General features: G+C 40.4%; 9 protein-coding genes across 9 annotated transcripts; 4 read left to right on the forward strand and 5 right to left on the reverse strand.

Moving 5' to 3' along the window:
* The first annotated feature begins 160 nt into the window (after positions 1–160).
* Positions 161–617, forward strand: BCR41DRAFT_350006 (hypothetical protein). The gene has a single exon (XM_022023585.1). The coding sequence runs from the start codon at positions 361–363 to the stop codon at positions 562–564; it is 204 nt and encodes a 67-aa protein (XP_021883027.1). The 5' UTR covers positions 161–360; the 3' UTR covers positions 565–617.
* Positions 618–1672: 1055 nt separating this feature from the next.
* Positions 1673–2086, reverse strand: BCR41DRAFT_20671 (hypothetical protein). The gene has a single exon (XM_022019929.1). It carries the CDS (start codon positions 1979–1981, stop codon positions 1721–1723), a length of 261 nt encoding a protein of 86 aa, XP_021883028.1. The 5' UTR covers positions 1982–2086; the 3' UTR covers positions 1673–1720.
* A 2499-nt stretch (positions 2087–4585) lies between these two features.
* On the reverse strand, positions 4586–7770 carry BCR41DRAFT_20701 (hypothetical protein). Its single transcript, XM_022019932.1, has 4 exons — positions 6606–7770; positions 5878–6500; positions 5509–5793; positions 4586–5374 (listed from the first exon to the last, which is right to left on the reverse strand). Exons 1-4 carry the CDS (start codon positions 7446–7448, stop codon positions 4699–4701), a joined length of 2427 nt encoding a protein of 808 aa, XP_021883029.1. The 5' UTR covers positions 7449–7770; the 3' UTR covers positions 4586–4698.
* Positions 7771–8879: 1109 nt separating this feature from the next.
* Positions 8880–11925, reverse strand: BCR41DRAFT_420718 (hypothetical protein). The gene is made up of 2 exons (XM_022029930.1): positions 10582–11925; positions 8880–10435 (listed from the first exon to the last, which is right to left on the reverse strand). Exons 1-2 carry the CDS (start codon positions 11821–11823, stop codon positions 8990–8992), a joined length of 2688 nt encoding a protein of 895 aa, XP_021883030.1. The 5' UTR covers positions 11824–11925; the 3' UTR covers positions 8880–8989.
* A 1751-nt stretch (positions 11926–13676) lies between these two features.
* BCR41DRAFT_350010 (hypothetical protein) lies at positions 13677–14467 on the forward strand. Its single transcript, XM_022023586.1, has 2 exons — positions 13677–13748; positions 13896–14467. The coding sequence occupies exon 2, from the start codon at positions 14196–14198 to the stop codon at positions 14427–14429; it is 234 nt and encodes a 77-aa protein (XP_021883031.1). The 5' UTR covers positions 13677–13748; positions 13896–14195; the 3' UTR covers positions 14430–14467.
* A 2071-nt stretch (positions 14468–16538) lies between these two features.
* Positions 16539–17410, reverse strand: BCR41DRAFT_420719 (hypothetical protein; the record flags this gene model as incomplete). Its single annotated transcript, XM_022029931.1, has 3 exons — positions 16539–16695; positions 16798–16880; positions 17040–17410. The coding sequence occupies 3 exons, from the start codon at positions 17408–17410 to the stop codon at positions 16544–16546; spliced, it is 606 nt and encodes a 201-aa protein (XP_021883032.1). The 3' UTR covers positions 16539–16543.
* A 74-nt stretch (positions 17411–17484) lies between these two features.
* Positions 17485–18531, forward strand: BCR41DRAFT_394554 (hypothetical protein; the record flags this gene model as incomplete). Its single annotated transcript, XM_022028653.1, has 3 exons — positions 17485–17759; positions 17841–18087; positions 18346–18531. The coding sequence occupies 3 exons, from the start codon at positions 17485–17487 to the stop codon at positions 18529–18531; spliced, it is 708 nt and encodes a 235-aa protein (XP_021883033.1).
* Positions 18532–19664: 1133 nt separating this feature from the next.
* On the reverse strand, positions 19665–21195 carry BCR41DRAFT_334376 (HotDog domain-containing protein). Its single transcript, XM_022021928.1, has 3 exons — positions 20300–21195; positions 20152–20171; positions 19665–20038 (listed from the first exon to the last, which is right to left on the reverse strand). The coding sequence occupies exons 1-3, from the start codon at positions 21045–21047 to the stop codon at positions 19784–19786; spliced, it is 1023 nt and encodes a 340-aa protein (XP_021883034.1). The 5' UTR covers positions 21048–21195; the 3' UTR covers positions 19665–19783.
* A 111-nt stretch (positions 21196–21306) lies between these two features.
* Positions 21307–22741, forward strand: BCR41DRAFT_385226 (elongation factor TS-domain-containing protein). The gene is made up of 2 exons (XM_022027652.1): positions 21307–21753; positions 21879–22741. The coding sequence occupies exons 1-2, from the start codon at positions 21400–21402 to the stop codon at positions 22674–22676; spliced, it is 1152 nt and encodes a 383-aa protein (XP_021883035.1). The 5' UTR covers positions 21307–21399; the 3' UTR covers positions 22677–22741.
* Positions 22742–22870: the final 129 nt, after the last annotated feature.

Genomic DNA, 22870 nt, shown 5'->3' on the forward strand with positions numbered 1-22870 from the left:
ATGTATATATATACATCGATGAGATTATACATACACATGTAGGACAGAAAGGCAAAAAAGGAGTACAATCGTGGTTTATATTCAACACCGATTTCTTTACTTTTCTTTCTTTTTTTTTTTTTTTTTTTTTTTGTTTCTTTCTCCAAGCAACAAGCAATATGCAATAAAGCACGCACACCCGATACACGATACACGAGCAGCAACACAGGGAAAAGGTAAAAAAAATAGAAATAAAAGACCCAGGGCCTGGGCCTTTTTTAACTCATTTTTTTTATTCCACGGTTATTCCTAAATTCTCTTCTCTTGTTGATTGTGTCTGTGTGTGAAAAGTTTTGACTGAACTTTTGATGATAATTAAAAATGTTATTCCTTCCACATTCATATCTAACCCCAAACTATCTGCATGGCGCATGGTGCGTGGTGCATGGTGAAGCATATATACATTATATATATGTTAATAATATTATATATTATATACACACATATAATCTCCTTTTCATGTGCGGATTCCATGGCTCTCCTCCACTATTGCTCATTTTTAATATTTATTTTGCTATACTCTGATGAACACTGCCTGTGCATGCCTGTGCATCCCCACATACACACACACAAATGCGAAATCAATAAAATCAATAAAAAAGTAATAAATAAAAAATGAAACGGTCTATCAGCAGCGCATGCAATCCCCAATCATCACTCTTCACATTTCAATCCCTTCCCCTCAACTCTCCCCTTTCTCTCTCTCTCTCTCTCTCTCTCTCTCTCTCTCCCCCTATTAGTCTTTTTTTGCTATGGTTTACCGAAAAATAAAAAATAAAATATATATAAAAAAAAAAAAAAGCTTGCTGCATGTTGTCGACATGCTCATATTATTCCTTTTGTTTGTCATGTCATCCATCCTCATCCAATGTTACACGAACCAAAGATGAACCTGTGTGCATGGCAACACGACACTAACGAACTAACGAACAATAACAGCAAATAACTTTTCCTTCACACTCAGATGGTCATCTCCTCCTCCTCCCCCTTGCTTTGACCTCGACGGTCTTCTATGCAGAAAAAGATGTTTTTATAAATATTGTTTGGATTTATAAAACCAAGTGTACATTGACATCAATATGCATTTTGATGGAAATGCTCCGTTTACAACAACAAAAAAGATAAAAAGATCGCCGTAAAGGGATGAACAGAAAGAAACAACATCCTTTTGTATATGTATGTATATATGAAAAGAGTTGCATCTGCGTAGTATATTTGTACGATGTGTATATATACTTTTAAGGAACATTAACCGATTCCTCTATCCACTTTTTTCACTTTCCACTTTGTGTATTGTATATACCTAGACAGAGTCAATATTTAGGGCTGATAAGGCTGTCACTAGGGCTAAAAGTAGTCTAAAAAATAAAAAAAAAGAAATGATCATCGCTCATAGCAATGAAAAAAAATAAAAAAAAAAAATAAAAAAGGACCTAAACTTGAATATAGACATGAGCTTCTTTTTTTTAATATTTGATTTCACGTTCAGTTCGGAGTTGATCGAAACAAACAATCGAAATCGAAATCGAAATCGAAATCTTAATTAGAATAATCACACATTTTTGTACATATAAATATATATACATTAGACTATCATTCTCCGACAGACTCTTAAGCTTTTTTTTTTTTTTTTTTTTTTTCCTCCTTTCTTTTCCTTCCTCTCTCTCTCCTTCTTTATTTGCTATGGACCTTTGTCTACACAGGAACCACTAAATAGACTACACTCAATCAAAAGAAAAAAGTACCCGACCCAAACATCCAGCCATAAGAGAACCTTGATTGAAAATTGTTTTTTGTGTGAATCATTGATCTTTTTAGCCCCAGTCCTAGCCCGAGTCCGAGGAAGGAAAAAAAAAAAAAAAAAAAAAAAAAATGTCGCTGTGCTCTGCTGACGAAATTGCTCCCTTAGTCTACTTACCCTTGTACTCAATATATTTGTCATTTAAACGCCTTTTTCACCCATGCTCATGTGTTAATTGATTAGTCTATTAGTTCTATATTTCCACTACAGTATATATTTATATATTAAACAGCAAGAAACAACAACAACGAAAAAAAAAAAAAAAGAAGGGCTGTGTAATGTGTCATCGTTTTACCGGATTAGTTTCCACGTCGCGCGTCTTGGTTAACAAGATAATGGATTGTCAATTGATTTTTTTTTTTTTTTTTTTTTTTTTTTCCCTGTGGCTCTGTATCTTCATCGTTCATAAATATATACTTTAGATTGACAATTAGAACCTAAAACATCCAAATGCATTAATGTGTACATGTATTTACACTGTAATGGAAGCAAACCCACTATGATAATGCTTAATGAGCATGCTTCTAAAGGAGTACAGATTGCTTAGGAATGATGGATTTTTGATGGATCGATAACACTATCACCTGTTTTTTATTTTATTTTATTATCGCTTCGGCACAGATAAACCTGTGTGGGCGTAAAAAAAAAAAAAAAGAAAGAAAAGAATTGGAACAGCGAATTGTCATGGTGCACAAAAAAGAAAATGATGTTTACCGAATGCAAAAAAAAAAAAAAAAAAAAAAGTCTTCCTGCACCTGGTGAAACTGCATATGCTTGACTTTTTTGTCGTTATTAGACTACACAAATATTTCATACATGCATATATATCATAGTGCAGTTGCATAGTTGCAATGTTTTTTTTTTTTTTTTTTTTTCTCTGAGCCATGCGCCTCCTTCGTCTGCGAGGCGCCTCTGCATGATATAAATATAATTTACAATACAAATTCAGAAGATCACTGTCCCAAAGAAAAAGATTTTCGCAAGTGACTGCGTTCACTTTGTTCAATACGTTAAGCTGTGGCTGTGTGTGGATAGAAGAATTTTTCTGGGCTGCGATTGGTCAAATATATACTTTCCATGCCCACAAATAGAAAACACGTTCCTGAAACGCGTGAAAGATGGATTTTCCCTTTTAAGCTTGAGGATACATCACGCATGAGTGAGTAGTAAAGAGGAATATACCGAGGAAAGCAATACTCATAGAGCCCACTTCGCCCTGAAACGCGTCCCATCCCCCTTCAACTTCTCCAACTTTCTCTCCCTACACTATATTTTTTTTTTTTTTTTTTTTTTTTTTTTTTCGAAAGCTCTTCCTCTCTTCCTCACTTTGGACAATGATCTTTACTGACTTCTCTACTCCCCAATCCCTACGGCTAGATGCTCTTTCCTGTTCCTCCTCATTCTTTTTCCATCCTCCTGGGTGGTTTAAATCTATTTAACATCCCGTACAAGCAATTTGGCTAATAAATCTTAATTTTACGCCTCATTGTTTCCAATGCCTCTTTTATTTTTTTTATTTTTATTTTATTTTTTTTCCTCGGAGTTGTCAATTCTTCTTCTTTTCAGTACTAGTTCCCAATGCCTTCAGCACTTTAATTCATTTATATTCATTGAGTAGCTTCTTTACTTGTTTTTTTAAGCTTCCGTATAATGTCTTTGTACTATATATCTATATATATATATATATTATAGTCATCTCCTTCACTTTGACCACCATCATCGTTATGAACACCACATCATCTTCCCTTTGATTATTTGCTTTGATCTCTCCCTTTACCCCTAGCCTAGATAGCTCCCTGTTCAAGCTATATATTAAGGTCTAACAGCCTACACTAAATTCTCCCCGTTATTTTTCTGCCTAAGCTTTATGTTTGTTATGAAACAGCATAACGGCAGAAAAATAAAAAAAAATAAAAAATAACTAAATAAATAAATTAGCGAGTCTAAATAGACTAATCATCTTTCGTGTTGTTTCATTGGTAAACTTAAGGTCCTCTCCTCGCCCCCCTCCCCCCCCCCCCCCCTTCCCTTGTTCTTAACCACAGACTGAAGAGGTCGCTTTACAGAATTTTCCTCCATTACTCCAGTTCACTCTTAACTTCTTTGCAATGTAATGTCTCAGCAGATATCGCGTTAACCCAAAGTAAGAAGCTTATAGCGTAAGCAATAATGGTTCTCTCGAGCTTCTTTTTCTCAGCCCTCCTTTGTATCCGATCCATTAATACTGGAGAATGAACCCGAATACCTTGAGCTTGATTCTGTCTGCCATAACCTCACTTACTCAAATATACTTGTGATCCCCACTGCCTCCTCCTGCAGCTGTGCAGATGACGATGTAAGCACTGATAAAGGTGGTCTGAAGTGATATTGGCGAGGATGGTAGCATTAGGCTGTCTCCCACGCATATGGGAGCTACTGATAATAAAAAAATAAAAAATAAAAATAAAAATAAAAAAAAAAAGTATAACACAAACAGCTCATTGTGGACAGTTCTGTGGCAGTCTCAACTTGCCTCTGGCACCTATCCTCTCCCACATATAGAAACTAGGATAAAGAAGGAGAGATCAATTGAGTTTTTCAGGAAAAATATCCACCATCCAGATCTTTGTACATGTACACTTTTCTTTTTTTAGAGTCAAAAATAAGAAAAAAAATAAAAAAAGGGACATGGGGTGGCATCAACACAATGATGTAAGAATATGAACAAGGCAGCTTTAGCTTCAAAAAGGTATGTAGTCAAGATATGTGTGCATCGGGGACTTGTTTGCCTCTCCCCTGTTGACATTTAAAGCGAAAAAAGCTTATGGATCATGACGCGAAAACGAATGATGGACTTTATTGTGTTTTAAAGAGCAAATTTAGTCGTTCTTTTTCGATGACAATGCAATTGAAGTAACAGACTCCTTGGTCATCTTTACGGGGGTATCTAATAGAGATCTCATAACAGGGCCTGTCTCGGTCATCTGTACGACCTTCTTCTGACCCTGCTCTTGACCGCGTATGTTTGCCTCTAGACTCTCAAGCAGCTCTTTATCCTCAACATCCCATTGGGACTCTTCTACCTCGTCGTTCTGATCACGAATGCTCTGTTTAACTTTCAGTTCTTCTGAAATCAACAGTTGACTGACTGATCTACTGTTACTGCCTCCAGATCCTTTTCGGTCGTCTATCAATTCGTCCTTTTGGACATTATTATCTTGACGCCTAGTTCGTTGTATCAAACTAGGAGAACGTGTTACTCCTGCAGTGTCCGATGTAGATTCACCCTGCTGGCTCTTTTCCATCTTCTTCTTTTCCTTTTCCGCCAAGCGTTCTCGTCGTCTCTGTTCCTTGGCCTGCTGCTGTTCTAGCTGCTGCAATCGACGCTGTTCTTGCTGCTCTGCAGTCAAACCCCCCTCGTTTTCCTCATCAAGAAGATGCAGACGTTGGTGATGATAATAAATATCATCATGGCTTGGCAAGGGAAGTGCGTCTGCAGCCGTTTGTGCTAACCCTGACACCATGTCCAGTGTTCGTTGTCTAGAAGTCTGAAATCTATAAAGTACAAAGTCAAAAAGAAAAAAACTTTGTCAGCACTCAGTCTAGACGAGATGGCTATTAAAGCGTGAATTCTTTTTTTTTTTTTTTTTTTTTTTTTTTTTTTTTGTTAGAGTCCTTGTAGCGCTCACCTGTCAGACTCCGCAACATCTGAGACCACTGTACGAATACCTCCGATCAAAGAGCCAAAGCCCTTGAAAAGAGCTCGGCCAGTGTTAACTATCACCTCCTCTGCTTCTGGTGGAATAAATAGCCCACTAGATTCTCTCCTTGGTCTTCTCATATCCCGTTGTCCCTTGTGGAGCTGCATCTGATTCGAATCTGGATGCCCAGAACTACTGATACTGCTCTGACTCGAGTGACTAGCCTCAAACGACGTTGGACCATCTCCTCCATTGGACTGGGAAGAGGAGCATGTTGAGAGTGAAGACAAAGACGTCCTGTCGCCCTTCCTAGCCGAAGCAGAGTTCAAGCCGCTTCCGTTATGTCCAACAGGTGATATTGGGCTATTGAGACCATTGAGAGAGGAACAGTTGTTGAGATATGTTGGCAAGGGGCTGGCAGGTCGACTTGAACCTGTAGCGTTTTGGCTCTCGCTTTTTCCTGGATTGCTACTAGTACTGCTCCGGCCACTCATCAATCCCCCAGGACTGTTTGTGGAGGGAGAAGGTAGATGATGATGATGCTGTTGTTGTTGGTGGATTACATTGATGTTATGGAGGCTAATACCACCGCTGACGCCGCTGATACTACTAACACTTCCAACAACCGTGCCCCAAATGCCTGCACCTGTGGATGACAACCGATGTGAGACAGACTGGGAGGTACTATGGCCATTCTGATGCTTTTCCCGTCCCTGGATCGATGCTGTCGCTTCGGCCTGCTGACGATTACGCTCCTCAATCATCATCTGGGACCAGCGTTCCTTGAGCTGAGTCAGTTCAGTCATATTTGTTTCCAAATCCTCACGTAGCTGTGCGATTCTAGCTTCCTTTTGGGCAATCACTGAGAGTAAACTTTCGCTAGTCTGCTGTGGAAATTCACTTTCAGTGGGTGAACTGACCATTGCAAGGTTACTGCTGAGTGCCTGAATATTTCTATTCTCAATAAGCGCAATCGAACTCTATCCACCAAACACGCCACAATAAAATAAATATGTATATCAGTTACCATCATGTGAACATACGACATAAGCAACAACAATCACATCTATTCCTTTTAACCTTACCCGACTCAAACGAGCTGATCGGCCTTTTTCCCGCTCCCGTTCACTCCCGTTGAGACCCGTAGTACCTGAACCGAATGAGGAAATCGATGTAGGTGTTCCAGGTGTTTGGTCCTCGCCCGTTTCTGAAAAATCCTCTCCCTGATCTTCTTGATGCTGTTGCTGCTGGAATCGGTTCTGAAAATCTTGAGAAGCGCTTCGACGCGTTAGCATGACATGCTTCCCAGGACGATGGGTTGAAGATGGTGATGGAGGTACAGTAGAGTCACGGTCTTGTTGTTGTTGCTGTTGTTGCTGTTGTTGTTGTTGTTGTTGTTGTTTAGGGTGCTTCCTTGATAGAGACGAATGACGGCTCAAACTGAGGGAAAGAGAAGAATTTCGTCCTAATGAGCCAGGTCCTGCAGTACCTGCGAAAGATGGAGATTCTTCAGCTACATCTTCTGGAAGAGAGGATGCTGATAAATCACGCTGGAGACTGGTAGTACGACGATGAGTCAATCGTTTTGAGGTCGGGTTAGATGCTGGTGAGGTAGGAGTGATGGGCTCCACCGACGAGGCGACTTCATCTGTCCCGTGCATCGAAGGGGTGGAAGACGGTGCGGGGGCGACACGAGTTGGGATAGTGAGAGACCTGAGATGGTGAGTAGTGTAGGAGTGACTGCGCGTACCGATCGTATAAGAAGGACGAGCTGGGAACGTGATGGGGATATTAGCAGAAGGAAGGGTGGCCGGTTGTGGAGAGGAGGGTTCGGACTGTGCTATGGGGAAACAGGATACGGATGCAAGTGTGGATAAGGAGGGGTTGCCGTTGGAGGAGGGGTTAAAGTCCTCTTGGTCCTGCCACATTGGGTTGCTGGATGATGATGCAGAGTATACACTGGTAAGACAAGTAGATTGTGAAACAAAAAAAAAATAGGGTAATGAAAATGGATAAAGAGAAATGTAGTTGATGTGGATGTGGATGTGATGGGAGGGGTATAGATGTTTAGAAGCGTAGATGTGTAGATGTGGAAAATGTGAAGATGCGTAGATGTGTATAGGTAACTAAATTGTGATGTGAAAGAGAGTGTAATGAAAAAAAAAAAAAAAAAAAAAAAAAAAAACGAGTAAAAAAAAGTGGCAATACATGAACACATGCCATGGGGAAAGTATTCGAAAAAAAAAAAAAGTCTAAATGTTTAGGATGTAAACGTGGGCAGGGTGCACTTGCACCATGCAAAAAATTATTTCACCCTTTGCTATTGGCTACATTACATTTTACACCAAAATTTTGTTCCTCGTCCTATCCTCTCTCTTGGTCTTCCTACCTGCATGTGAGGCGACTGTTCGATGCTTGTTGGTTTTCCAAATCTGCTCTGATTTCACCACAATTTAGCGGAATTGATTAGCATCCCCTGAATAGCTGCCGTCCAGAGGGACTACTTCGAATGGACAGGATTTACTGTGTTGTTCAAAACAATAAAACTTGACTGAAAGCCTGCTAATCCTCAAGCTATGAGGCAAATAATGCCTCTGAACGCTTCAATAGGATTGTGGCGAGCTTTTGGGGGTGCAGAAAAGACAGCATTGTCTCTTTTGAGCAATGAAGGATATAGGATTTGTTCCTTGGGGCAAACTTTTTTGAAACCACGCTTGTTGCTAGTAAAAACACAAATGGTTCCCGTTTTCCGCATACTTTCAGCGCTTCCACAATCCAAGGACTGTGATGTAGCCATTAAATGTTACATGTTTGTCGAAGCATCAATACATCCCTTGCAAAAGTTCAGATATATGCTAAGAATATTGTTTAAGGGACGTAGTGTAGTCAATGACATGTGGTAGTGTTCAGGTGTTTATACAGTATCATATGGAGTCCGAACAGTCGCCTGAGTATATATATTATATATATATATATACACATAGATATTATATATTTATGCCATGAAATCGTGTGTAACGCGTGCATACAACCGTTCAAGCTTTGTAATTCAAGAGAGGGCAAAGCCAAGAAGAGCCGTTGCAGAAAAAAAAAAAAAAAAAAAAAAACTCACTGCTCTCTTCTTTTTTATTTCTTTATTTTATTATTATTATTATTATTATTATTTTTTTACGTGGGTCCCACGACTGTAAGGGTTATTTTTTGATGAATACCTCAATTGGAGTAAACATGAAGACACAACCTTGAGCATAGGAAACTGTTACTGTATTAGCACAAGTACAAGTACAAGATACAAGATAATGCTTTAGTTTTATTACGAATAGATAAATAATATGCAAGGAGAAAAAAAAAAAAAAAAAAAGGTTTATGCAGGACATTAAATAATAAAAAGTCATAAAAGACACTGGTTGTACATGGGATTGCAAGACTATTCCCAAAAAAGCAAACGTTAAAGGAAAGATCAAAAAGATTAACGTGGTGCCAAAGGAGGTAAAGTAGGCAAGCCTTCGTGTAAAGAAACTTGTGAATGAGTATGAGCACCATGACTATGGTGAGGATGAGCATGAGAATGAGAATGAGACGTCTGGTTATAGTTATGGCCATGGCTATGGCTATGGCTATGGTTATGGCTGTGGCTGTGGCTGTGGCTGTGGCTGTGGCTTGGATGCGGGTATTGCTTTCCATACAAGTCATGGCCAACTACGGGAGCTGGGAGAGTCATTGGAGTAGGTGGGGGTAAAGAAGTCCCCTGAAATGGGCCGTGATGGGGCGATGTCATGGGACTCGACGGGTTCGTGACAGTACCAATCGATGGAAGTACGATTCCAGACCCCTGTGGATGGTGGTGAGGAGGATACTGTGCATGCTGATGCTGCTGAGAAGCATACTGTTGTTGAGGATGGCTATGTCCAGCAGGAGCAGGATAGGGCGAGGTATAGGGAGAAGTCGTCGCAGAAGGTGTTCCAGAAGAGGGTGCCGAAGAGATGGATGAGTGCGTCGAATGCGCAGAATGCTTCCGGCTCTTGTCGGATCCAGCCCCAGTGGTAGCGACCATTGGCAGCGCAGGCAACTGCGAGCTATAGTTGCCAGCATGGCCGCTACCACCACTACCGGTTTTTTGATCGCGAGCAGCCAAAGTTTCTGATGGCAAAAGCGATCGGTTGCCGCTACTACCAAAAGACGAACTTGATGCTCCTGTCCCAGAGACTGATACCGTTGCCGCTGCTGCTGCCGCGGCGGCGGCGGCGGCAGCGGCAGCAGCAGCAGCAGCAGCAGAAACTGCGGCTGAATGATGATGACTAGCAGGCACTGTAGGAAGAGCACTTGCTAAAGCATTGGAGTTGACAGATGTCTGTGGGTGAGGAGCCATGGGCGCTAGAGGTGGCGAAGAACAGGGACTGGACATTGGTGATGGCCCGACATGAATGTCATTGAAAGACTTTATGCCAGTGAAAGGATGTGGCAGGAGTCTAGGACGAGGACTCGACGAAGGCGAGACTTTTGATGCCTGACTCTTGGGCAAGATAGGATGAAGATGTCCGCTTGTCGACACTGGTCTCTTGGTCGCAGCACTGCTTGATGATGAATGCTGTTCAGGAGGGCTGTTGGAGACAGAGCCAGGAACAGACGATAACGTGACATTTGAGCCAAATTGTGTGTGTGACTGCGTAGATGAACCCATTGGAGCCAAGCTTGGAATGGTTCCTTGACCAGGTCCTGGGATGATGGGTGGGGTGCTTATTCCGCTAGCAGATGTGGCGCTTCCACGTGCAGCCGGCTGTGGATGCTGCGGATTGGTGTGAGAAGGACCAGAATGTGGGCCATTTGGGCCATTACGACGCATCTGCGAACCCTGGTAGAAGAAACGCAGGGCAGCATTCTCTGATCTCAGTGAATGATTCTCAGTATGAAGTGCCTGAATTAACACCATAAACGTTTTTAATATTAATTAATATTAATAAAAAAAAATAAATAAATAAAAAAAAAAAGGTGTCAGCTGGGGGAGAGTTTCTTGGGCGGTGTGACAAGGATGAAAAATGTGTGACAAGTCAAGATACATACCCGAAGATGCTCCAATGCTAATCGAAGGATTGTACCCTTGTTAAGCTTGGCAGTCGAAGAGCAATTGGGCAAGATCTCGGCGATTTGTAAGATAGTCGAGTTGAGTGTATCACGTCGACGACGTTCAACATGGTTATGGTTTTCTCGTCGACGGCGAATCATTTCGAGGGCGGTACGACTATCGAGACTATTCCTGTTGAGGATGTTGAGGCCGTTAATCTTGTATGCAGACTGACGCGTCTTGCCTGTGGATGTCGTTGCTGTACCAGAGCTAGAGGTGTTGACCGATGTCGAGGATTTGCTGCTAGGCGAGCTGTCCTTGGAGACATTCATGTCAGAGGACTGGGCACCGGAACGAGTGAGACAGATGGGTTGAGGACTCGTGGGTCTTGAGGGTAGTAGAGGTCTAAGGGTAGGCCGTGGTTTAATATTAACTAGCGGGGCTTGCACAGCTGTCGCTGTTTTGTTGTTGGATGAAGATGGAGAGGAAGAGGAGGATGGTGAGGATTGGACTTGCGAATGAGACGTGTGCTGTTGATGCTGATAATGCTGTTGAGACGCTTGGGCTTGTTGAGGTTGTGACGAAAGGTAGTGTGGTTGATATCCCAGAGTTGAAATGTGTGAATGGCGAGAAGTGGAAGGAAGAGAGCAAGAAGAAGAAGATGCAGAAGAGGAAGGTGGATCTATCATGTCCTGATCAGGATTGTCCTCCTTTATTGTCACGCCTTCCATGTTGACGTCCTCGCTCTCACTATTACAGGCGCTGTTGTACGCGGTATTGTAGGCAGAATGATAGGTACTCTGATAGCCAGGATGGTCGTCATCATCGTCATCCTCGATTTCGTCATCTTCATCCTCATCATCGTCATCGAGCATCCGTCTATGGCTTCTGTAGTGCTGATGGTCATAAGGAGAGGGTTGGTAATGGCTAGAGTCCATACTGGAGTCCTTTGACTCTGGTTTGACAGAGATGTGAAAACCTCGAGGAAGCAGAGGCTGATGTTGAGACTGGTGTTGCTGGTGATATGCCGGGTCATTTGAGGACTGTTGATAAGAATGCGATTGATCGTATGGAGAATTGTGCAACGACTGTTGCTTCGGTTGGCTATCATATGGGCGTTGCTCGCTCAAGGCCATGGTTACAGACATTTTCAAATTAGATGTTGTTGAGGACTTTGGATTGGGTAAGGTTGACGCCAGGTCTGATGAAGTAGAGTGATATACTACTGTTGAGCTTGGCATTCAAGTAAAATAGGGGTAATCTTCACGCCAAGGAAGTCCAGGCAGTAAGACAATGGGTAAAGCAAACTCAATTGGCAGACAACACGATACCAAAAAAAAAAAAAAAAAGAGAAGCACAAGGGGGTATAAAAAAAAATAAAAAAAAAGGATAGATGAGGAGATTATATTAAACTGGAGTTTTTTTTTGTATTTGGATAATCAGATGCAAAGCAAGAGAAAATGCAAATGATATCCGAGAAGGGAAAAGAAGTCCACTTGTTTGCTTAGTTGATTATTTTTTAGCTGGGTGGATTTGCTTCCCTTTTGAGGAATTGATTGGGAACACAAGGTCGACGCAGGCAAACAAAACAAAGTTGTATTTGAAGTATGGCAGCAAAGTAGACAAGAAGAGGGGGAGAATTTCTTTTTTCCTTTGTTTGCGCGTGGAATGCAGAACTGTAGAAGCAATGTACTGTGGCTATGATATCAATCACCACTTTTTTCTTTTTCTTTTTCTTTTTTTTTTTTTTTTTTTTTTTTTGTTTGTTGTTTTGTTGTTGTTGTTGTTGTTGTTGTTGTTGTTGATGCAAAAGAACAAGAATATACACAAGCACAGGAGGAGATTGAGTAGTTTTAGAGCAATGAGAACAGGGTTAAACAGGTGTTTACTGATAAAATGAATGTGGGGGAAGGAAAGAAGTGTGGGAGAGGGTGAACAAATGTTACAAGTATAAAATGAACTGAGGTCGAATGAAATGAAATGAAACGAAACGAAACGAAATGAAATGAAATAAGATTGGGAATGAGAGAAAGAAGAGGAAGAAAAAGAAGAAGAAGAAGAAGAAAGGGAGGCAAGTCTAGCAGAGAGAAAATATGTGAAAAATAAACAAATAAGAACGACAACGGCAACGGCAATGGCAACGACGACGAATGGGCAATAAAATAATCTTTATTCTAATGTATTCAATATTGACTCTGCTTCGTAATATTTTAATTGAATAGATTCAATGCTGGAATAAAAAATAGAGAAAAAAAAAAAAAAAAAAAAAAAAAGAACGCACAAGCAACTTTTTCTTTCCCCGACACATCTGTAATGTCTCTCCCTCCACTACCCACACTGCATGCAATACTCTTGGGTAATAAAATAGAATGCCACGCTCTGTCTTCTGTTATGTATTCACTCTGCTGAAAAATCTTCTCACTAATAATAAAACCAAATCAAAAAAAAAACGTGCCTTGCCTTGGCTGCCGTTGAAAAGGCTAGAAAAGGGGAAAAAAAAAAAAAAAAAAAAAAAAATCTCAAGGGGCTTGATTGATAGAGTTGAATCAAATCTACACCCAGACTGTCTGATTGAATACAATAAATATAATATTTATACACATATAATATATCTTATTACAACATCTTTTTAAAAAAGAAAATTATGACATGATATGATGCGACTGGTACAAACACCTGGTGTGCCTCAGATTTCACAATGGTCTATCCAGTCTCAAACAAGCAAATCAAGGGTTGTAGTAGGATCCAAAATATAAAAAAAAAGAACCATTCTCACACGTCCAGATACACTAACACATTGTCTCTGTCAGTCACTTCATCTGATAAATGAGTGAGTGAGTGTGCGTTTTTCCTGAACAACTTGACCCGGTTGGCTGAATCTTAAGCCCATGGTCCAAGTGGCTCTGTACCACGACAGCAATTGTTCGCTCCTCATTGGCTGGGACAGAGGAAGTTGAAGTGACCTGGGCCTTTAACTTACTGAGCCGGCTACCAATTCCGCGCTCTCTTTCTCTCTTTTATATATATATAAAAATATATAATTTTATTGTTCCTCTTGCTGTGTCTTTTTATTTTCCGTCATAGACTATCTATCCTTAATGTCTGATCTCTCATATGCAGCAATGAATCCCAAAACAAAACCTTCTATGGGCGCGTCATGTCCAAGGTATGCTTGCGAATGACTGTAATTGTAGATGATAATCAACGTTTGCGAGTAAGCAAATAAGCATGTGCTTTTAGAAACCAAGCACAGTTATCTCCGTAATAGATAAATTAAAGAAAATGGCAATTAGACACTTATTCCCTTAATAAGACCCCTCTCCCACGATTTGTCTTTCAGATGCCGCTATGCAATCACGTCGAATCGGATAATGCGTTTTTACCCTAGTCGGCGTAAAGAAGATTGGAATATAGATCCCCGACCTCAGAGTTCATGTTGAATGGTCAAAAAAAGATTTAAGGAGAGATGGAGGGTCAAAGACTAGTTGAATATCTCAACCGAAGTCCCTTGCTGCCCCATGCAATAAAAGGAGCCGTAAATATGCGTACTACAGCGAGGTAATGAACGATCCAAGGGTACTTGTGTAGTTTTTAGTATATATTTATTCTCACGATGGTGAGACTTCTTCTCTTCTTCGTCTCCTTCTCCTTCTTCTCAACGTTCCTATTGTGCAGCGTCTGCATGATTACTTTTTTCTTTTCTTTTCTTTTCTTTTCTTTTCTTTTCTTTTCTTTTTTTATTTCTCTTTACAAAAGAAGGTTGCCGAACAGACCAGAAGGCAGCGTTACACCATTTTTTTATACATGTAAAGAAAATAAAAAGCACGCAAGGCAGGACATAAAATGAGAAAGTAAAAAAAAAAAATAATGCATGGAAGAAAGAGGAAAAAGAAATAAAATAGAATAAAATAAAATAAATAAATGATCGCATTAGTTGAAGAGCACCGTGCGAAAGTGATCTGCATGGTCTTTCTCTTGAAAAGGTTGATTAGATAACGATTCTAGATCAAGAGTGACCAAACAAACATTAACGTCCTGAGAACTCTTTCTTCACGCCAAGTCTCTTTTTTATTTTATTTTTTATTTTTTTTATGTTTCTTATTAGTTGAATTCTTTGCACTTGAAATGGTTGCATCCTGCTTATAAACCTTCATGCTCCTATTCTTCCACTAGATGTATATATATGTATATTTATATATTTGATCATCTCATTTTACCACGGCTCTTCTTTTTCAGCATATAAATTTATATATTTGTATGATGGCTAAAACTGCGAGCGCTTTTCTAATAGTGGAATATAATGATACATGGGGGTGAGGAGCATAACAAGTCGGCGATATAAATAAAGACTTTTTTCTTTTCATGTATTGGCTAATATTGATCTGGAAACGATTTTCTTTTTCTTTTTATGAACACCGCCTCGTCAAAGACCGCGAGACAATCAGGACATGTTTCCTCAATGCTGTCGTCTCAACCGTGCTGACTTTTTGTTGTTCACCTCCAGCGCATGATCCGTCGTCCCAGCAGGCAGTTGAACACAGAGTTTTTTTTTTTTTTTTTTTTTTTCTTCCCACGAAGAGCAAATAGAAAAAAGATATTTATATATATATATTATATAAATGTATTCAAGTATATTGATTCAAAAAGAGAAAAAAGCCGTTTTATTTGTTTTTACATTGAAAAATAGATGAGGGACTGTCGTCATTCTCCAAAGTAAACTCTCATTCAAACAGAGTTTTGGGCAATCCAATCTGTGCTCTCTTTACTTTCCCACCCTCCCCATCGTGGAAAAAATAAATGATCCCCAAGAAGTCAGTTGGTTCATTAATCAAACTGTTGTCGTGATCATTAAGTTAATCGATCGACTGGAGCAGAGAGAATCTCTTCGTATACGCGCGCAATTGAGAGGACAAAGCACGCTATTAACAACATCAACAGTGACAATAAAGAAACCATTTCATCTCTTTATTGCGCATTTATATTTGTAAAACGGCTAGAGCCTCAATTTTTTTTTTTTTCCCGCTCTTCAGAACATGGTATATACTGAAATATATATTTATACATACAACATTACTATTTTTCGATATCCGCATCATTGGGGGTACTTACCAAAAAAAAAAAAAAAAAAAAAAAAAAAAAGGTAAGCAAGTGCCTGAGCAGATTGTGAGTTTGATGATGAGCCATGTAAAGAGATGTTGAATATCTACTCTACCCATCCCTTACATACACCTTTTGATAAACATTGTACAAATATATTACACATAATGCAACGAAATGGTTGCATAATTGTCCATGTTTATGTGTTCTGTTTGCTTGGATATCGTTGCATCTTTGTTTTCTTGCTGTGAGCATCGCTCGTGCCACTCAACGTTTATTTGGCCACCTTTCCCCTGAAGAATTTTGCTTTAACCAAATTATAAATTACGAATGTGTCACAAGAAAGCAAGCTTTGTCTATCTATTTTGTTCCTCCCTTAACCACACTTTCTGGATACACTTTTTTTTTTTTTTTTTTTTTTATTTTTTTATTTTTTTTTTTTTTTCAATGCACATGCAAATAAATAAAAAGGGTCTCTGTGCTCTGGAGTCTAGGTTCCCTGCACTTGTTGACACTAAATGTGTAAACATTCTTATCTCTCATTTTGGTACAGTGCTACAGGTTTGGTTTATTGACTTTGCATGTACAGAAAGGACCAGTTCAGGCGCTTGAACACTCTTTTTTTTTTTTTTTTTTGCTATGTATGACCTAGACTGATTTTATTCAAGTTTGCGCACTATATCCTGTAACAGTTTGCCTTTCTCGAAGTGGAAGTCGCATTATGCTCGCATCAATCGCAAAGGAGCCCAATTTTCTTCGTACGTCCATCATCTCGTTATTATTCTGTCTAGACAATTCAGTAACAGCTTCCTTTCGCTCTATTCATTTTCTTTCCTTCTCTTTAGCTCTCGCGACCTAAAATTGTCATAGCAAAGATAATGAGAAGAGGCCTTCGAGGGGCTGTCCAAGGTGGTCATTGATATGGATCGTATCTTGGGCCTGCTCGAGCTGGGTACGTGCAGGTGCAGTATTGCCTTTGACATTGAATCCATTGCGGACTCTCTCTGCAAGGAGCCCTTTGTTTTTTCATGATCAGGACATGTGCAAGATAGAAGAACGGCGTTGTCTATATCTACAGTGACGGAGTACTCTTTCCATGGCGTAAAAAATGATTTGACCATCAAAGCAAGCGTTGTTGCGGCATGGGGTTTCACGAAGTGCGACTCTGTATCTGGATGGGTCATACCGAATTGAAGAACCACTAACAAGGGCTCACAAACACTTTGCGAAAAGGTACAACAACCCTTTCTCACACTGATAGATATTAATATGTATATATCTAAGAAACAAAATATAGCTGACATGACATTTCTCTCCTTGATATTGTAGACCCAACCCCCAAAAGACAAAGGTGTTTTACCTGCTGATGCACCAAGTTGCATTGACTGTAAAATCCCGGCCATTGAAAGAAAGCCTCATCCGTATGGGGAAAACTCTGGGGAATTCACGAAGGTTAGCTCCACTACCATCGTTTGAGGATCCCTCCATATGATTGTCCGAGCTCGACCTAATCCTTATTCTCTGGAAAACAGCGCGTCCAAAGCTGAGCTGACTGTCTGAAGAAGAGCCTAGGTTCTTTATCAGCAAGATAGTTACCGACACTGGAGGCTTTAACGCAGAGCAATACCCAAGGCCCAAAGCATTCAAAGCCAAGACTTTTACGATGTCTCTATCAGAAATGAGAGACCATTTTTCGAGCCATTCAGGATGATAGCTTTGAACCAAGTGCATACACGAAGAATGGCTATGCCTTGTGAGGATCGATTCGAACCGATGCCCTCCTTCTTCAATTGCTGGCATTTAAGATGAGCGAGCCCAATGCAGTGAAGTATCAACGATTACCTGAGAACAAACTATCCCCTCGAATCACCTCTTCAGTTGGAATCAGGAACATAATCAAGACCAGTGATGATGTTCACCGGCTTTGGGGATGTCAACTAGAAACTATCAAGCTTTTGGGCCTCGACCTCGGACAAGTATCTGTGGTTGGTGCCAGTGCTTTGTTGCCAAGTCATGGAAGCTTCATTGGTATAGCCGTACGACCCAAGTTCTACAATCTGGCTATCAAGCAAAAGACGGTGTATCAACCCACATTTAATCATCGAAACTGAAGGGAAAGGAGAGAAGCACCAGTCATTGATGGTTCTACAAAAACCATCAGTCATACTGAGAGCAGTCTACTACCTCTCTGTGGCAATGCTGCAAGCATCAAAGAGTACATCGACAAGCTTGTAGGAGCGGAGACACACCTCAGTTCCTTCTATAAGGGAAGAGCCATCAAAAGGCATCGGTGGAACGCGAAGAGGGCCCGAGATGAAGAATACGTTCAGATCGCCAATCGTTTGCTCAACATGGTGGGTGGATCAGTTGGGGTGAAAAGAAAAGAGAGCGACAAGGTTGTGATTGCTGTAGGTCTGGGGAAGTTTCCTTCCAATGCCAGGCTTTCTTCCTATACATGAGTCGTTCCAATTTTACTTCATTCAAACAGTAAGTTTATTTTATTTTATTTTTTATTTTCTTAACGATAATAATACATCCACACTTCTAGGCCAGATCCTCTTGGATACATTGTTGTCGGTGTGAACGAATATTATACTTTTAAGAAGTACCCAAGCTGCGAAGGATTTGTAGGGCAAGTTGACATCCATCTACTCTATTGTTCCAAGCGCAAGACATTTATGCACAGAGCTGTGATGGCTGGCCACAACATAGCCAACGTCGTCCGCGGTCATCTAATTCACCAACAGCAACCCCTCTACCTTCAGCCGATAGACAAGAAAGAATTGAGCACATCCATGGATGAAAGACAGTTGTTCAGTACGCGCCAAACGTCAAGCACCATTCGAGGCTGAAGAGGGATCAAGAAATTGCAAAAAAACCCACTGATAGTTCTTAGATTAATGTAGTCTAGAAAATATGTATGTTCGCGAACACAGCCACGTCTGAGACGTTTGTGTGCTGTACCATCAACACATTCACACATACACATACACGCATTCTCTGGCTTGTTAATTGGCTGTACTTCTACCGTGGCTGTGAGGGTGGGGTAAACAGCCCTCAACTATTCATCCATCTCATCCATACGGGTGCGGACTTTCGGCCACTGTCCAGAAGTCCTCTGATTCTGGAAATACTCACTGTCGCTCATCTGATGCCTTACAGGTGCAGGAAGAGAAAGAAGTCATTTATCTTTATTACTTTTATTCTGTGCTGAATTGCCTATTTTTTTTTTTTTTTTTTTTTTTTTTTTTTCAAAAGACTAACTGAATATTTTTATTGTCCTTGTCATCTGGCTGGCTCCGATTTTTGAATAATTCTCGGCGGCCAAATTCAGCCACTGATTCAATACTCAAATTCCATTCAATGTGGTGCTTTTTCAGGGACCAATTCAATCAATATATTTTTACAATATGTTCATGACCAAATGACGAAGGGAATTTTTTTTTTTTTTTTTTTTTTTTTTTTTGGAAACAAGTATAAAATTACATACTGTATTTTTACGTTTGTTAGCTGGAATGGTGCATAGATCGATATACGAATCAAGTTGAAATAGGTTAAAGAACGGAAGCATTCCCGAGCGGTTTGTTATTCTATTCTGTCTTTTCCCTAGTCCCGCGAAGCATTCTTTCTTTCTTTCTTTCTTTCTTTTTTTCTTTCTATCAATTATATATACATTTGTATCTGCAATAGCAATTAAACTGTTCAGGTGATTTATTTAGCTTCAATTCCTTTTGTGAATCCCGACCATAGTGTATCCCTTGCCCTTGATGTAACAAGAAACGGTATTTCACTCGTTCCTGTCCAGCACATGATTTGTGTGTCGGCTGCAATTTCGCCGATTGGCTGCAAATCAAAAAAAAAAAAAAAAAAAAAAAAAAAAGTTGACCAACAAAGGTTAAAATAAAAAATAAAACAAGCAACTTTTGTCACAAACCTTGCGGTATTTTTTTTTTTTTTTTTTTTTTTTTTTTTTAATCGATGCTATATTGATGATAATGCATTCATTCATGTCTATATCTATGTTTATGTCCATATCCATGGCCAAGTCTATATTAGTTATATCTATATCTATTGTCTATATGAATATCCGTATCCGAAGGAATCTTAAAGCCCCAAAGAATTCTTTACGTATTTGGCAACCATGATGGCTGGGTTCTTAGGTGAGATATAAAGTGCTGTGCATTCAACCAAAGTGTTGCCATGCAGATCATGAATGCTTGCATTCGTATACGCCTTTCGACCCTCTGTCTTTTCAAATTCAGCTGTAACCATCACAAACTGATCTGCCTTGACAGGTTTGCGATAATTGATGTTCAAATTAGCTGTGAAGGCAATGTGTAAAGGAAGATTTGGTAGTGCCTAATTTTTTTTTTAAAAGAGAGGGGACGGTGAAGCAGCCGATTAGTTGTTGAAATTTTTTTTTTTTTTTTTTGATATTTTTCTCTTTTGATGTTATACTCAGATGAACTTACCACCATACCGGTTGCCTCATCTACAAAGAGTAAAAAAAAAACATTGTTAATTTTTTTTTTTTTTTTTTTTTTTTTTTTAGAATCACAAAGTAACGTTCTGATCAGCCGATGGTGATCGATCGGCAAACGACTGTATGAAGCACATTACCGAGAAGTGTGGCCAAAAGTCCGCCGTGGATTATCTGGTCGTGTCCACAAAGACTGCGCCCTAGATGCATGAAGAGTACAATGGCCTTCTTATCCTTTCTCTCGAATTTTAGAGGATGAACACTCAACATGTTCTCTCCACGAAGAGTCCCAGCTGTCAGATGGTGAGGCTTTGTTGCTTTGGTCAAATACCAATACGGCTCTGCCTCCTTCCATTCACCCAATTTAGCCTTTGATTTATATTCCTTCACAAGGTCCAACTCCTCCATTTGTTGTTCCAACAAAACGGATTTCTTGATCTCCTTTGCCTTTTCAGGACTAGGCTTGCCATTCGAAGGGTAGGCTTCGTCCGGCTCCTCTGTACCCAAGATCGTAGGCTGGATCTTGCCGATAGGCAAGCTACTGAATCCACCCACACTGTTGGGTTCATATTTGGCATAAGCAAGAGCGCCTGCAGCTGCCGAGACTGAAATAAGCGATAGCCGGCGAAACCATGCTGACAGGCCTCCCCCTGCCTGATGTGCTCTGGACTTTGGAGTATCAGCTGATGGAGAAGACTGGGCTGGTGATGGTGATGACGGTGATGTCGGAGCAGTGCTGGTACTACTAGTCGAGTATAAACCGTATCTGTTTTTGGCCCAGCTTTGTGGATGCGGGCTGATCCATTCCCGGCTCAATCTGCCGGGGTGTGTTCGCAAGGATTGTGAGAGAACCCTTTGAAGGGCCCCAGTACGTGGTTGAAACATCATTTGTTATGTTGTTGGCTAGTCCAAATGGTTTCCTTTGTTCAGTTGAACTGAAATAGTGACAATTATTGATTGAAAGGAAAATGAGAAGAATAGGAATGAGAAGGAAAAAGAAGGTAAAGAAGGTAAAGAAGGTAAAAAGGTAAAGGTGATCACAGTTAAAAATTTCGGATGCAGCACCCCAGTTTCCGATTGCCTGCAATATGACAGCATGGTAAACAATTGGGTAGGAAGCCACCCTCCGAGCCCTTTCTTGAAGAGTCATGAATATTGTGGGAAAGTGAAGTTGTTTCCTTCTCCTTCCCGCTTTGGAAACAGAGTCGATTCATTCCTACCCTTCATTCACCGTCAAATCATGTTTCGCTCTCTGCTACGCCCATCAGCTGCTGTCTTCAGGACTATTCCTGCCTCACACAGTGTAATCTTACGCCATGCCACAACGACTGCCACACCCACAATCAAACCCAATATTAAGCTCATTGCAGAGATTCGCAAAACAATTGAGGGTGTTTCCATGATGAAGGCCAAGGAAGCTCTCATTCAATCGGACAACAATCTCGAGAAGGCTCTTGAGTGGGTTCGTGAGGATGAGGCCAAGTCAGGTATTAAGAAAGCTGAGAAGCTTAAGGATCGTCAGGCTCTTGAAGGTCTTATTGGTGTTGTTGTGGGCGAAGTCGGAGAGCACGGAAACCGGGGTGCCATTGTGGAGGTACACACATACAAATATATATATATATATATATATATGGATCATTACCAGATATCTTGAATGCCATTCTTTACATCTTGTTAAATATGAATACTCTGTGGCTGTTTTTTTTTTTTTTTTTTTAGGTCAACTGTGAGACCGATTTCGTCTCAAGGAATGATCTTTTCAAAGGACTGGTGAGCCAGATTGCTTCTACTGCTCTTTTTGTCGTTGATGGATCACCTGCTATTGGATCAGGAACGGGTGATCAGAAGGGGCTCATGCAGGAGGTCCCTGTTTCAGACTTGCTGCAGGCACCCATTCTTCCTGATCCAGCAGCAGCAACGACGAATGCTCAAGCACAACAGCAGGAGCTCATTACCGTCCAGGAATCTATTACAAAAATGATTGCAAAGTTGAGCGAAAACATTTCATTACGTCGTTGTGCAGTCGTCAACATCCCTGAAAATCAGCGCGGATTGGTCTTGACTGGAGGTGCAACACATGGAGGCGAAAACCATCCGATCACTGGAAAGCTGGGAGCCATTTCTGTCTTGACATTAGTCTCAAAGCAAGGTGCTTCCAAGAAAGTCGTCCCCTCGATAGCCGTTACTACTTTATCAAGGCAGTTGACACGTCATTTGATTGCTTCTCCATCACTCACCATCTATCAAGAAGACTGCAAGATCCCATTGGAAATCTCCAACGGGGGACATGCTCCTCCTGAAGAGGTCGATGCATGGTTGGATGAGAGAGTCTTGATGCGTCAGCCATTTGTCTTTGGAGGTGGAAAAGTTGAGCAGGTGATTTCAAAGATTGCCAAAGAGGAGGGTCTGAGGATTAAAGTGGTTGATGCTGTGCGATGGGAAAGAGGTGAAGGTATGGTCAAAGCCGAGGCTGCAGACTTTGCAGAAGAAGTTAGACATCAACTTGAGAAAAAGTAGTCATAAAATAGAAGCATTTTCTTGTGCAACAATATAAAATAATTGGATGACAAAGAGTCTGATTTACATCGATATTTTATTAAGTTGAGGAAGGGATAACAATGAAAGTAACTAAAGTAATCTAAACTAAAAGAAGGAACAAAGAAAGAAAGAAAAAAAAAAAAAAAAAAAACTACAAGGATGGAAGAGAGGAG

The sequence above is a fragment of the Lobosporangium transversale genome (genome assembly GCF_002105155.1).
Source record: "Lobosporangium transversale strain NRRL 3116 chromosome Unknown BCR41scaffold_11, whole genome shotgun sequence".
Classification (NCBI taxonomy): Eukaryota; Fungi; Mortierellomycota; class Mortierellomycetes; order Mortierellales; family Mortierellaceae; genus Lobosporangium; species Lobosporangium transversale.

Coding starts and splice junctions, on each gene's coding strand:
- BCR41DRAFT_350006 (XM_022023585.1), top strand. CDS start 361: ATGTTATTCCTTCCACATTCATATCTAACCCCAAACTATCTGCATGGC.
- BCR41DRAFT_20671 (XM_022019929.1), bottom strand. CDS start 1,981: ATGACAAATATATTGAGTACAAGGGTAAGTAGACTAAGGGAGCAATTT.
- BCR41DRAFT_20701 (XM_022019932.1), bottom strand. CDS start 7,448: ATGTGGCAGGACCAAGAGGACTTTAACCCCTCCTCCAACGGCAACCCC. Junction 6,501..6,605: donor GATCAGCTCGTTTGAGTCGG/GTAAGGTTAAAA, acceptor TTTGGTGGATAG/AGTTCGATTGCGCTTATTGA. Junction 5,794..5,877: donor AATGGTCTCAATAGCCCAAT/ATCACCTGTTGG, acceptor TTCACTCTCAAC/ATGCTCCTCTTCCCAGTCCA.
- BCR41DRAFT_420718 (XM_022029930.1), bottom strand. CDS start 11,823: ATGCCAAGCTCAACAGTAGTATATCACTCTACTTCATCAGACCTGGCG. Junction 10,436..10,581: donor TAGCATTGGAGCATCTTCGG/GTATGTATCTTG, acceptor GTGTTAATTCAG/GCACTTCATACTGAGAATCA.
- BCR41DRAFT_350010 (XM_022023586.1), top strand. CDS start 14,196: ATGGTGAGACTTCTTCTCTTCTTCGTCTCCTTCTCCTTCTTCTCAACG.
- BCR41DRAFT_334376 (XM_022021928.1), bottom strand. CDS start 21,047: ATGATGTTTCAACCACGTACTGGGGCCCTTCAAAGGGTTCTCTCACAA. Junction 20,172..20,299: donor ACTTTTGGCCACACTTCTCG/GTAATGTGCTTC, acceptor TACTCTTTGTAG/ATGAGGCAACCGGTATGGTG. Junction 20,039..20,151: donor ATGAGGCAACCGGTATGGTG/GTAAGTTCATCT, acceptor AAAAAAAATTAG/GCACTACCAAATCTTCCTTT.
- BCR41DRAFT_385226 (XM_022027652.1), top strand. CDS start 21,400: ATGTTTCGCTCTCTGCTACGCCCATCAGCTGCTGTCTTCAGGACTATT. Junction 21,754..21,878: donor ACCGGGGTGCCATTGTGGAG/GTACACACATAC, acceptor TTTTTTTTTTAG/GTCAACTGTGAGACCGATTT.